Here is a 14,454-nt window from a genome sequence, read left to right as displayed (position 1 = left end):
TTGTTTAATTTATGTGTAGTATTTTTAGTCTTTTGCAGATATTGTTCTCAAGAGATACCTGACATTTACTATCTTGCCGTTTGTTTTTGATTACGATGTCGATGCATGCTTTTCTTCAATTACATGTTATCACTTATGGGTTTCCATTTTTCCACCTAATCTTATTGCCGATCTAATTGTTGATCTGCATGCTATTTCATTAGCTCGTCTAACCCATTCACGAGGTGTCCATTGTCTTCGAAAACCTTTTCTTTTTGTTTTTCCCACTTAACCTATCGTAATTTTTGTTTCGCGGCCATATCTCTCTTTTGAATCATGCCATTTGCTAACTCTATTAGCTCTCTTTACTTCGACATAATTGGGCTAGTTGTAAAGATTGGTTCATAATTCCCCACAATTTAGGATAACCAGAATATTTCGAAAACGCGGTATTTTTATTCCTACATATTATCCAATGGAATCTCTTTCTGTTAGCATTATTTAAAATCATTTTCTTCATTCAGTTTTGTTAACCTTAATAGGAATTCTGCAGTTATTTGTTCGATATCATCTGTTAGTAGACAAGTTTTTGCATTAAATGGGTAATGTGTCTGTTGTATTTTGTGAGTGCCTTTCGATTCACTAAATTTCTGATATTTTAAATGCTATCAATCGTCTGGCCTCAGTGACAAGCAGCTGATAACATGCTTATTTGTCAGATCCAAAGTTAGTTGACGTCTTTGTGTATATTATTGTATAGGAATGTTTACATTAAATGTGGAAATTCCACGAAGCATTACGAAATCGCCTAGTCTACTACGCTATGCTTTTATCTATGTAAACTTCGAAAGCCTCTATTTCAGACTGCGAATCAGTGGATCTCTCAGAGAAGAGATGTAACGATCTGAATACAATTACGAGTCTCATCAAGTCCTTTCTTCGTCAACTCCCGATTCCTCTCATCACCTACGAGGCCTATCCCGAACTGATTGATATTGCCCGTGAGTTAATACCCATTGACAGCGCTACCTTTTTTTGTTAAACTCTGTATGCCGTTCAGAGATGAAACCCTAGATATTTTTGTTAAGCTATTTTAAATTTTTGTAGCGAAACAGTAGTTGTGGTAATAGCCTCTAATTTTTGTAAGGCGTCTTGGTGATATATGGTTATTTATTCGCAAAACAAACTCCTCTTTTTATGTTTGGCGTTTGTTGCTAAAAAATCAAAAGAAGCTGACCACGTTTTGCAAAGGAAAACATTGACTTAACTTCTTCGGAGTTATTGTTTCTTCAAGTGACTCGGTGGCACCGATATATTTAGGCGCCTAGGTAGTACTGGCAAAAAGGCGAGATGGACTCTTTCGAAGTGCCTTGTTGTATTGCCATCCTATTTGTTTCCTCTCTATGAACCGACTGCCCTTTGAAAATTGTATTTTACTGAGCTCACTGTTGACTACTTCAACATTTCCCGCTCCTTTTTTTCTGGAATCGTTTTGTTGATTGATGGGATAAACTGTCTGTTTAGAAGAATCAAGCCTTTTCCATGAGTGTAGTAGATGTCGGATGTGTAATAACTTAGTTTAACACCTTTCGATTGTTATCGTTATTTTTTGTTTGATTGAAACAAACCGAATCTCCAATGGCGATGAGACGTCGTCGAAGTTTTCTCTAACTCCGGAATTCGAAATGCCATTGTTGTTTGTCAACAGGTCAATTTTCCGAATAAAATAGGTATAGATAATTCGCTTTTTTCTTTTTGGTCTTATAAGAATTTTACCACCTTTATGCTAATGGACACTTCCGATTTTACGTCGAGTATGTCAATGTGCTGTCAGTGAGTTTTCCTACACTCATGTTAGTGTGGCGGCAAAGTCCTACCACCTGTACCCAGACGTCTCTTTTTCGGGATTAATTACGAATGAGCAAAGGAGAAACAAAGCGAGGTGATTGGGACGTTTGTGCAATTATTCCTGCTTTCTCTGCGAGATCTAGCCGGTTAGCGTGCATGCGGTGGTTATTGTGCGCCTTTTTCGCACAAATCTGCTGTCTTTGGGTGTGTTTTCTTTTTCATCTGTTTGTTAACTTCTTGCGAAAAAAAAATATTGGAGCCATGCCTCCTTTTCGTTTGTCACTTAGACTGACCTCGCCGATGCACCCCTGAAATGCAGTTTTTTCTTGGCACCAATTTTGCTAGTGTGACTGCTTTAGCGGCTGAAAATAGACTAAGAAATATGCCAAGGTGTGTTTAAGTAGGAAATGTCTTACCTATGCCACATTTGCGCTGACATTTCCTATCTTTAGTGTCAAAAGATGCTGTTTCACTAAATGTCTTCTTCGTGATACCTCAAAAGTAATTCATTCTCGTATTCCGCGCTCTTAAGTAGTCGGTTTTTTAGCACAATGCTGGGGTTCATGCATTTTCTCCATTCCTTCCACAAAAGGCATAATATGTCTGACGATTTGACTTTGTTGCATCACGTGGTAATTTGCGCATTGCCATGGATGTCTGTGCCTTTTTGTTTTTGATACGCGTTCATTGAATTTTGTGGTTCGAAACTGTAAAATTGCTTCACTAATCAGCTCCATTCTCTATTCATTCTTTGTTCACATGTGCTTTCCTACATCACTATTGAATCATCCTCCGAATTTCTTCCCCCCACGTAATTGAACATCATTTCCGCAGTTGCTTTTTTGTGTGTGCATATTCTAGATGTATTTGTTCACACAGAACCGTTCTTGAAGGATCTGTTAGTCGGCGTGTCTTGTCTTTCCAAGTCATGCATGCACATCGTCCCGTCTTGTTACTTACCCATGTAGGTTAGCTGTAGCGCTAATTCATTTTTTTAGCTGTTACGTATGTACCGCGTCGTCAGCTGAAACAGGCTTTTTTGTGGTGATGCTAGTGATGGTGTAACAGTGCCATATCGTTTGTATGTTGTCGACTGAAGCTGATACACCTACTGAAATTTGCTTCGATTTTTCTACTTTCTCCTCCTCTGAAAACCGTTTAAGTGATACAGAAAGTCAAATTGTGGAAATCGACTGATTGGCACACTTGTTTTGATGTTACAGAAGCTTTGCGAAAAACACTAAATCTTCTCACCCATGTATGCGTGTGTGCGACTTTGATCGCTTAATCCCGCGTGAAGTGGAAGGATTCTTTTAATCCGCTTTGCATTCCCTCTGTGCTGATGCATTCCCACATTTGATTATTTTTGCCCATTACATATAGTCAGTAGGTGAATCTAAATCCAATGCTTGATGAATTATAACGTTGCGTTCATCTTTCAACGCAACGGACTCTCCTTCATTATTATTATGGGCAATTGGTCTCGAAATCATAACTTTTAAAAATAACAATAAATTATTACTGTGAAGATAGGATTCTTCCTGTTTGGATTTATTAAAAGAACGTAGATTTGTTTGCTTCAACTCTAACAAAAGTCGGTACCAAATGGTTCGATATAAACAATGGGGGATCGGTGGGCTTAGTAGGTGCCCTCTGGGCTAATGCATATCCATGCTCTCGTCGTAGGCACTGTAGTGTGTCATTTAACTGGATTTCGTATAGCCGAGTTTGAATCTCCTTTTTGATCTTGAAAATAGCCAGAATTCATTGTGTACAAATGTCTCCGAATGCTTAATATTTTTTGCACCTACCGTAAAATCGGTAGACGTCCTCTTATTGCTCCCTCTCTCTGTATCTCGATGCCCGATTAGATGACGAGGTGTAATCATCCCTGGCATCGCCGTCGAGCTGTTGCTGTCACCTAGTTCTTGTGCGCGTGTGCGCTTTCATGTACGTGTACACCGTTAGGCGCGCCTCCTCTTGTCTAAATTAGTTGATGGGTAACATGCCAACCAGTCAGGTGGGTCCTGTTCTACAAATCGTACATTTCATTCAAAATCACGCAATCACTAATCTTTTGACAATCGTTCAAGCAAAAAACCCACTCATTCCTCATTGGTTCTATGATTGCTCAGATTGGAGCTGGAACCGCAATTTGGGCGATTTACTGAGCCTAGTTTTTATAATTTGTTTTCCGTCCGAAATATTGTCCCATGTCTCACAAAGATTGGTGGGGATCTATGAGGCACCGCCTATACTAACGCTGCACATTCAATAGCCGACTGTTGGCTATCTGGTAGTTTACGCGGTGACTTACAGGCTCGTTGTTGCATTCTTGTAGGCGATGAACAACTCTCAGAGGAGCAGAAACACGACTTTTTCAAGGGATGCATCCAACGGCTTCCATCGGCCCACTACTACTGCCTCCGGTACTTGATGGCCCACTTGAACAGGTATTGATAAATTGTTCTCTTTCTATAATCGAGCAAGCCATTGTTTGCACACAAAGCTCCGAAGTTGCGAACTAACCCTAGTTTGTTCCTCATACCTATGAGGTACATGAGCGTTGGACTCAGCTTGCGAACGGCTTTGACCTTCAAGATATGCTGTTACATCATTTGTCATATCATTTTCAAGCACCGAATTTCTACCGCCTTTATAGGAGAGCTTTCTCCTTCGGCAATACTCCCTAGACTGGTTTAATTCATTCTACATTTTTCGATGGAAGTTGGCACTGTATTGGTTCTCCTGGTTGCTAATAATCAAGCTTTGGGCATTTAGCTGAATCTAAGAAATTTACTGAGAGTATGTTCAGTGGCCTTTTCGAATACCTTAGACCTAGTGCTTTAATATAATCGACTGTGGTAGGGCACTATTGGTTAAGCAACATTAACACATTCTAGACTATTTGTAAACATTACATCCATAGTTTATCAATGAACTGAGAAGCCTTTGCATTGCTAGAGTTGCGGAACACCAGCGCGTGAACATGATGTCGTCGGAAAACCTGGCCATCGTGTTTGCGCCCAGTCTGATGAGCTCCTCTTACACAGACCCACTGAGTTGTCTGGCGGGGGCCAAGTTTGAGCAGGCAGTAGTTATTAGACTGATCACGGACTTTCCCACCATCTTTGATGGCGACGATTGTGTACCCAGCGCACCTCCCTCCTCTTCCGCCTCGACTACCACCTCCCGCTCGACCAATGCCTCCTTGCGCTGACTTTTATCTTTTCCCCTTTTGTACAGTTTTCCCTTACCCCTCAAATCCGGCTACCTCATTTGACCGGATCTTACGCGCAAGTACTCTGGAAGTACAAACACTACTACCGTTGCTGCTGCAGAAATTACTCACAAACCATCCTCTTCTTCCCTAACAGTCTTTCAAACAGATAAATCATTTCAAGTCCCCTTGACTCGACGCTCGACCTGTTTGTACAACTTTATGGGTTATTTGACTAAATCCTTCCTCTCTTCATCTCTCCCGAATGTACTACTCTCAAGTAGCTTCCTACTGTACGATCAATTGTTTCTGCCCATCGGCTGAAATGTTCTGTTAATTTCACATTATTATTGGTAGTAAATTTTGCTGGGAATAACGTGTATTAAAACACACGAACAAACAGTACTTTGTCTTCACACTTTTGCCTTGTTTATCTCCAAAATGAGGTACCTGAGTGTGGTGTTGGTGAGGATCATGTGGAGGTGAAGATCCGCACCTGCTACAATCGTTATTGCAGGTCACCCACGTTGAATATCTTCATGTGCTTCACTTTTTCCTGTTATTAACTATCACCCATCCTGCCTAGGGTGTGAGCCCCTCTCGTGTACCGCCTAACGTTGGGTCGTTCAATGAATCCCAGGATTGTGTTTAACTAAAGTCGCCGGCACACTGATGATGAGATGAGCCAACGCTGATAGTGTGGCTTCATGCAGGGGCGAGGACCATTTACGTGTGTGTCACGGAACGCTGGCCTTGTCCATCACCCACGGTTCAGCCCCCAATCTGGTGCTGGTGGCATCGAGCTTCAAACATGCGTTCATGCTACCAGTCTTGCAGCCGCCCAGACACGTTTGTCTTATCATACCGAACACTACAAGTATGTCATCGTTACCAGGGGCGGAAATGGATGCCTGTGAATTATTGTCTGCTGCCTTCAAGATAACAACGAGAGTAGGAAATCGACGCTTTAATGTTGAGAGGTCGATTAAACAGAAACAAACACCCTCACATTTCACCACTATCATCCTTTATCAACCTCTTCCCAGGGGAAGGTAAGCCTTCAAACTGCGCCTGCTATATTTAAGAACGCATTGCATGGGAAATCACACCCTTAGCATCTGTGCTAGACTTCGTAAATGCCATCAACGCTTACTTTTGGGAAGGAAAAAAACGGTACGAGGAGTGGAAATGATAGCCACCCATTCCCCACATTTATTACAAGCGTGGGAACAAAACTCTCTATTCCCCATCTGGAAGGGTATGTGTGCATTTTCACCGAATGATTCCCATTTTTATCGTGGGTATGATTGGTAGCTTAGCCTCTCCGAATTTCCGGTGCTGTAGTCAGCATAGTTACCTTGTTTGGTGAAAAATCGAGCAATTTTTAGCATCTTATTTGAAACTGCATTGGATGCTTCCTAGTGAATCCTCCTTGTTCACTCACACAAGGCCGATTGTCATGGAAACACATTGTCTTCTTTTGATCCTGAAAGTAACAAACAATTAGGAATGGTATTGCTTCGCTCCATACCCGATAAGAGATACATTCGGAGGTGTTCCATTGTTGAAAACACCATCTCGTCTTTGATGGGTCTCCAAGTTCCGCATGGGCCACCGTTTGCACACGACCGGCCGACCGACTGAAGGGTCTGATTTCGAGGTGTGTCCACCATTCGGTGCAGTTGCATAGCTCACGTCCAAAAAGGAGATTGCCGGCGGAGTTGGAGGAGGGATGGTGGCGAGACAGAGGAGATATTCAACCAAATGACTAATCTGCCACAAGGCTTAAATAACCAATCTCACCCAAAACCAATCACGCATTGAATAAGAATGCACCATTGCTGACTCCCGTCTACTCCAGTGGTTCCTCGTATACTTTCCTCTGCATCAAGCTTCCTTCTGCACACCGGTAGAGTCGATAGAACTGACAGTTGGAATTTGTCAGGAAATCAGAAAATGCCAGAGGAAATCGACTGAATGGAAAGCGGAGTAAGGGAACTCTTAAATGTGGTTTTTTGTAAAATAGCATCGAATTTTTCACAAAAGCTGAAATATAAGGTTTGCAATACTAGAGACGCTGCTTATCAATGCTGTCTTCCCAAAATGGACGATTTTACCCTTGTGTACTTTTCCAACCACGGTAACCAGACGGCGCACTTTCTTTCTATGAACCTGTGAAACACTTAATTCTAAGCTGTTTGATGAAAAATAGAGCGGTATAAAGATGGGGGTGTTTCGGGTGGGGTTTAGTCAGTTTCGTCCCCCACCATCTTTGCACTGGGCGGAGGAATTAAAGGTAATCCAACTTCCTTATCTATGGATGCAAAAATAAGGCAAAGTAATGGTAGAAGAAAGACATAACCTTACGAATACACTTCACAGGTGGTACAGACATTTACGTTTCTTGGTTTTGGATTCCAATCGAACCAACTTCACATCCACATTGTAAATGTCAAACGGCTGCTCCAGATGAATCCCAAAATTGTTGATTTTAAAATGAAAGAGGGTGGAGAAAATCAGATAAAAAATTACGTAAGGGGCCATTAAATCACAAGATACTATTGTAACCTAAGGCTATTAAACAAACGGGTTTCTGTTATCTTCCTAAAATGGGCAATTTTTAGATAAAGGGACTCATTTTGTCATCTAATTAAATGATTTCCAACTGCTTTGGTAAAGTTAATTGGTAGAGGTACATTCCGAAACTGGTAGGTAAAATAATGTGTTAAATATGGCACAAAGGTCAACGTGTTGAGGGTTTTGGCTTTTGGGAATGCAAATGCGCAAAAATACTTCTGGGAGTAAACAGCCAGTTGAAATGCCCAAATTGGGATCGCCGAATGATTCATCGCTTACACCTACTTAACATGAATCTCAAACCACGGCACACTGAACAGGCCTTGGAATTGGCAAAGCTTTTAATTAAGGAAATGGTATGCTTTAAGTCTACTTTAGGGAGTATTTTTACTACACCGATTGAAACGGTACAAAAAGTTATGTATATAGGCATACTTGGAAGGGCATGAATTGAGCAGTATCGCTAGAGAAGGCTTACGCAACTCGACTCAATGTTGATACCTCAGTCCATTACGCAAACACGCATCATAGAAATATATTTTTTTGAATAGGTAATTTACGGGTCCGTAAAGTCGCGTTAGAGAGTGACCTAACACAAGGTTGGATAACCTTAACGAATTTTAAGTGCTGATTCCAAGTCTTTAACGAAAAGATTTCGCTTTCTATCTATTACTACCTCTAGTTGGAGGAAGGTGCGCTTATCTCAGTGCTGATGACGACGATGATGAGAAGTCATCGTCCCACTGTATTACTCACAACGGACGTAGGAAGAAGGAAGTGAGTGAAAAGTTGGTGGGGTTTTCTGTGGGAAGTGACGCGCGGGAGGCTCCTCAGCGTGGACATTCCAATGGGAAATTGAAACTGGATAATCTCATTGACAGCCTTAGTCACCCCGATTTAAAGATGATGACGGTGCTAACACTCATTTCGGGGATCACACATGACTGCTGACAAGATCAACAAATTATATTTTGACCATTTGAACGTAGAATTTTAACTTTAAGGTTTCCAAAACTATATTAACAGTGAAATAGTGAAACAGGCTTAAAGAGATCGCTGTTTTCCCCAATAGGGTAGGCTAGTCTTATAAGGTGAATTATTGTAATTTCGATATCATTAGAAACGAACTTGAAGTTAAGTGTATAAGCTCATAAAGCAATCTTAGTCTTTGCCTGAGATGGCGAATTCATTGAACTCGGTGACGCGGCAATGGCACCGAATCACTGCTCCATCTCATCTTGCACCTGATTGCGAGTTCCAAGTTGTTACTTATATAAATTAAGTAAAATGTATTCCTGCAGGAAACGGGGTAGTTAGCATATCTGCAAAGGTCCCGACATTTTAGCAGACAGGGAATATAGGTGACAAAATAGCAACATAAGTTTTTTGATTAATATTAAATTTGTTGATAAACCAGGTAAGCTTTCAATCCACCATTTATGTTATTGCTAATTTTTTAAAAATCTAGGGGATAGAAATAAACGCATTTAATTTCGCTCTTATCGGAACTATTCTTGAGCACATAGCTTCCAGTAATATACGATTCGTGGCAAAGATAATACCGAGCATTACTTTCATGCACTTGATGTGTTTCATTTATCTCAGGCTAGGAAAAAGGGTGGCCGAATTCAAGGCGGCATTGAATCTGCTCACTGCAATGCCAGTGTGAATTTAAAATCTTCCTGTTTATGGGTTGTTTGCTTTTAAAGATTAAGAATGACACCAAAAATTGGGAATAAGATGTACTATAAAGTAGAAATTTACAAATGTATGCCCGATATCTGCAGGCCGGCCACATACATCCGAATTGAAATTTCGACCGACCATAGACGCATTTGAATAAACACATGGACGATTCATGCTGCTATAGTGGTCTTTGAGATTTGTTAAATGCCCGAGTGATTTAAGTCTACTAGAATTATCACCAACTACACCCACTGATGGGACTTTCACGCAATAACTAACAAAGGCTTTGGCTATGCACACTTCAACCCTTCAAGCGGAATGCAATTCCGTCGTATTTTAAGTTCTTCAATATCAAATGACTATGAAATTGGGCCGTATGAAGGTATATCGTAAACGTTTGAAATGCACATCTGGGGAACAAACTTCCCTAGACCCATAAATAAGATTTGTGAAAGTGATTGCAGATAGATACCTGGGTTGTAGTAAGATGACGTTCATAATTTATGCGCAAACTTCAATTTGACATTAGAAACTACATAATTAATGAGTTAACTACTGGATTATTTTCCGTTTTTGCACGATTTTGCCTCCTTGACTGAGGCTGCTTTCAATCCAATAAATTATACTGAACATCAAAACTGGAGCAAGAGCCAATGAAAGGTATTTACTAGCGAAAAGGTGTTTGTTAGCCAGTTTAAAGAATCAGGGCTTAGAGGTTTGCAGTCGATTGTTGGTGAAGAAGTGGGGGATGTAGGAGTGAGATGAAGACGAAAGACTCCTACTTCCTTGGAACGCCTAATTCATCGTTACGGATTTTGGCGGCTTCGACACAGGCACTGAAAGCAGCACGTACACCGGCTTTCTCCAAAGCAAAGGTCCCCGCGATGGTGCTACCACCTGGAGAGCATATTTGATCCTAAAATGTGAGACTCCGTACTATCACTTGCTGAAAAATATCAAAGACAGTAATGATTCCCCTTCGGTTAAATTTAACTGAGACTATAACCCTAGAAACTAAGGTACAATGACGGAAAAATTTCCCATTATTACTTATTGAAACAAAGCTTCTAGGCGAATATTCTGGACTACGTACGTTTTATGGTATGAAAAGCAAACGTTTCATAAAATCATACTTCGGTTAGTTTAAATCGCTAATATTTGATGCTAACCAAAAACAGCATTAGGATTAATATAGAAATCTTTTGCACACTGGCAGGTCACACACTAACTATAGTATCTGTAAAAACTGGTAATAAAACGGTCATTGTTTCGATAGGTACCTTTGACTTAAAACACAATCAGATATGGAACAACAAATCACGTGTTCTGACAAGCTATGGTATCCTAAACATCCATGCCTGGGCGACCGGATGCTGGCGGTTACAAATCAAAATACCATATTGCAAACAGACCCTCAATTGAGCCGGGTGGAGTCCAGAGTCGCGAGCCAACATTGCTGTACCGAGAACCGTTTGCACAGCCAGTCGGTGGGCCATGTCACGTGTCATGCCAAGACGCACAGCTCCGTCAGCGAGGCTCTCAATCACTAGACAGACCTGTGGGGAGCGAAGACATCAGAGCATCATATACCTATTTAACCTACGAACTGCCCCAGACTGCATATCTTACGTAGGCAGGCCCACAACCGGAGAGCGCAGTGGCAGCGTTGAATTGGTACTGGGGGATCTCCTCAAGAACAGGAATGATAACAGAGAGGAGGGTCTTCATGAGGTGGACGTCCGCATCACTAGCACAATGGCCGCGAGCGAAGATGCCTGCGCCCTGCTGAACCAAACAGGGCATATTGGGCATCACTCGGATGACGCGAGTGCCTATCGGTAGGGCCTACAGTGAAATAGTAGAAGAGAACAAGCATAAGCTACCTCAAACAATTCACTTGACGCAAGTCCTGTATGAAAACGACAATTATGTGGCAAAAGACCAGTTTACAAAGTGGTTGTTAATTAAGGCACAATCAGATTGGTGGAAGTAGGCTGAATCTCACTGAATCGCTACTATGAACGCACGGCTGGGACATCGAGAATAGGGAGCTTGGCAGAAGAAAATGATAGTGAGAATGAGGCGATGAGTGGATACCTCCTCTAGATTTTCAATTGTGATGCCAGCGGCAATCGAGACGACTAGCTTGTCAGCCATCACGCCGGCGCATTCACTCAGCACTATCTGAACCATGTTCGGCTTCACACATAGGAAAATGACATCACTCTTGGCAGCCATTGGAACGTTCTCGGTGAGGTATTCAACACCGAATTTCTAAGGAAATTCAAGGACAAGTGAACTCACAAAGTAGTGTGAAATTACCGTCATGCAAATTGCCACCCCAGAATTAAATAAAAATGCAAGCACAAACTTAATAAGTAGAAAATATGACAATTAAGAGACCAAAATGCCTTACTTACTTCTATAATGTCTTCGAGGGATTTAAAGGCCTGAAGCAGAAAATCAATATATAATTTTCAGCACTCAAAACACGTCATCAAAAGGCAAACTTACTGGCTGTCCTGGTTTCACCTTGTCAGTCATCGTAACCTGAGACCCTTTGATGAGACCTAAGGTTGTTAGAATTATTAGGGAAGCTGGAAGAAGAATCCAGAGGAACGCAATAAGCGATCATAGAATTCAATTGCACGCTCGCAGATTTCCAAAAAAATCAACAAGCAATAGGTGCTGAAAAAATATCAGCCTTAGACAGAGTCAAATAAAAAACATTCCACATGTCAATAAACACATAGCACTATCACCTAACTTTGGCCAAAAAATAGCGCAAAAACTAGTACCAAAAAAATAATTATAGAAGTGGTTTCCAATTGTTGCAAATATAGGGGTACTGAAGGGTTACCAGAATTAAGAAGACCCCTGATAATCCCTTGAGCCATCAGTCCAGAGCCAAGGAACCCAATGTGGCGGTCAGCGACGACTTTTTGGACATCAACACTGTCGCATGCGGCCATGATTGCGAGTGACAATACTACAGAATGAAGCCTCAACGTAAGAGAGGAACTCCAAAAGGAAAGCGCCAATAGCAAACACAAAACAATTATCTTACAACGCTTAAATGCTAAGTACTAAAAAAGAGATTGAGATTTAACAGACTGACGACCATGTTGCTAACGAAGTCCTAAAGTAACTCCCAAAAGAGCGCGAAGCAACCAAGCTAAAGCAAAAGAGTAAGAACTAATTGGAAGTAGACCTACGGGCCAAGAGGATATAAACTACGGCATGATGACTTATACTTCTAACATAAGCCCCTGATATAATAGCGAAGTTGTAGCATATTTTCACAAAATCTGGGAGAAGTTGGCCAGATTAACTGGAAAAGCTCACAGAAGTTAAACAAGTTCGACAATAGAATCGAAAGATCATAGGGTCAATCAACACCAAAACTCATCTACAACAGTAGCAGAGCAAAATGGGCAAAACCATTAGTGTACAGCGATTACTTCAACTAAACAAGTCAGGGTCATTTGGACTCAGCAAAAATATTCGTTAAAAACCGCCGTTGTAATTTTAGACGTCTCTTAAAGCCTATTTCCTTGTGACAATAATATAACTAGCTCTGTAGCTTAAATTCCTGGCCAAATTTTAAGTCGCATTCTTTTATTATACTCCTAAAAATGCTTTACAACTTTCTAATTAGATCTAAAAATACAAATTTTAAAAAATTATCACCAGACGGACTTGCGCAGGCGGGCCCCTTTGTATTTACCGGGCAGTTAATTTATCACTAAACAAACCCGCACACTAATGTAGCGTCCCTGAAGACGAAAGAAGACATACTACTCGGGCAGAATATGCATTCAGCGCAGAGAAGGTGTCTGGGCTACTGGCATGGCCGAAAGGCCAGCCCACCCAGCGAGATACAAAAGGGCTAATTCAAAGGTACAAAAGTGGCGCCTCACCACTACGGAGGGATAAACCACTATCGTATTGCACTTAATTACTGAAAGATTCTAATCCTGCCTTAAGTTAATTTAGACTAATCGTTGAGACTTTTCAATATGTGTCTGCCAATTTTCAAGCTCTACGCATGCCCTATCTGTCTCCAGGCGTTGGCAGTGTAGAGTCCCTAATTCCCCACCAAGCGGTAACAAGATAAGGTACTATGAATGTGCTTTTTATCATCATACATAAAAGTCAGGAGGCCGCTAGCGTGGTTTGGAGGCTACGCCACAGGAGGGACTTCCAACCTGCAGACACCGAAGAGTCCGTGTAGTCCAACGCCCGGTCAAACAAAATATTGTCATACATACTGTACTCGCTTCAAATTTCCCACCATCACCTTCCCACTCGAATAAGTATTTCAGGGTTATCGGTGCTACTTGTGATATTGCAATCCAAACCAATCTTGTTTAACAGCTACACCACTTAATTACTTAAGTTGGCACACTGAATACCAAAGCTTGGAACTATATCAGCATTTTGAAGGTTTTTATTGGAAGTGCAGGAAGAACTTGCACTATAACTAATTTAGTTTAAGATACTTCATTGAGTGGAATGTCAGTGCATTTAAAAGATATAAATTCTCATGGGATACCGCCATTACGTGGCCAATTCCTCCCTGAGGTCGTAATACGCCATACCTGTATGAAGATTTATTATTAACGCGCATAAAATGTGTAAGCGCCTGTGGACATGGGCGAGCGCTGAGCAGCATGACGAAGATTCGACCGAAGGAGTCTGAAATACCCTTATAATTGATGTTGAAGTTAAGTAGAAAGTTTGACTTTATAAACGAATAACATAAAACTGTACCTTTAATTTACAAATTCGGTTACTCTAATTAGACGAGGAGGGAACTATATGTACATATGGTGGCTTCTTCAAACTGATTTACTATACTACCCCAAGTCCTTACTTTATACAATCGATGCAATTTGAACATACCCTTTCAGGGACAAACAGTCAGCTTAAGCCGAAAGTATAGTGCCCCCAGACTTGTTTGAAGATGAAAGAAGACATAACACTCGGACGATTTATATATATTCTACGTACAGAAGATATTTGGGCCATTGGCATGGCCCAAAGGCCCACCTGACGAGGTACAACGGCCAAGACACAGTGGCCCTTTACCAACACCGACCGTTAAACAAACAGCCAACGCATTGCAGAAATTGTAGCTGATA

At 41.2% G+C, this 14,454-nt stretch overlaps 2 protein-coding genes across 2 annotated transcripts in view; one reads left to right on the top strand and one right to left on the bottom strand. All coding sequences in view use genetic code 11, as the record gives it.

Moving 5' to 3' along the window:
• The window catches only part of EGR_01856 (N-chimaerin), a gene marked incomplete at both ends in the record, with an annotated part of 15,046 nt that extends 9,999 nt beyond the window's left edge, over positions 1-5,047 (top strand). Inside the window, 3 exons of the mRNA XM_024491105.1 lie at positions 843-980; positions 4,169-4,280; positions 4,792-5,047. Of these exons, the coding sequence (XP_024354561.1) occupies positions 843-980; positions 4,169-4,280; positions 4,792-5,047 (506 nt within the window). The remainder of the gene's footprint in view (positions 1-842; positions 981-4,168; positions 4,281-4,791) is intronic.
• A 5,041-nt stretch (positions 5,048-10,088) lies between these two features.
• On the bottom strand, positions 10,089-12,694 carry EGR_01855 (Pyrroline-5-carboxylate reductase 3; the record flags this gene model as incomplete). The annotated part of the gene is made up of 8 exons (XM_024491104.1): positions 10,089-10,226; positions 10,723-10,866; positions 10,940-11,155; positions 11,408-11,584; positions 11,731-11,760; positions 11,825-11,880; positions 12,171-12,299; positions 12,667-12,694. The coding sequence occupies 8 exons, from the start codon at positions 12,692-12,694 to the stop codon at positions 10,089-10,091; spliced, it is 918 nt and encodes a 305-aa protein (XP_024354560.1).
• Between the last annotated feature and the right edge of the window lie 1,760 nt (positions 12,695-14,454).

The sequence above is a fragment of the Echinococcus granulosus genome, assembly GCF_000524195.1.
Source record: "Echinococcus granulosus chromosome Unknown EG_S00007, whole genome shotgun sequence".
Classification (NCBI taxonomy): domain Eukaryota; kingdom Metazoa; phylum Platyhelminthes; class Cestoda; order Cyclophyllidea; family Taeniidae; genus Echinococcus; species Echinococcus granulosus.
Note: the sequence above shows the minus strand (reverse complement) of the source record. Positions and strands in the feature narration are given on the sequence as shown.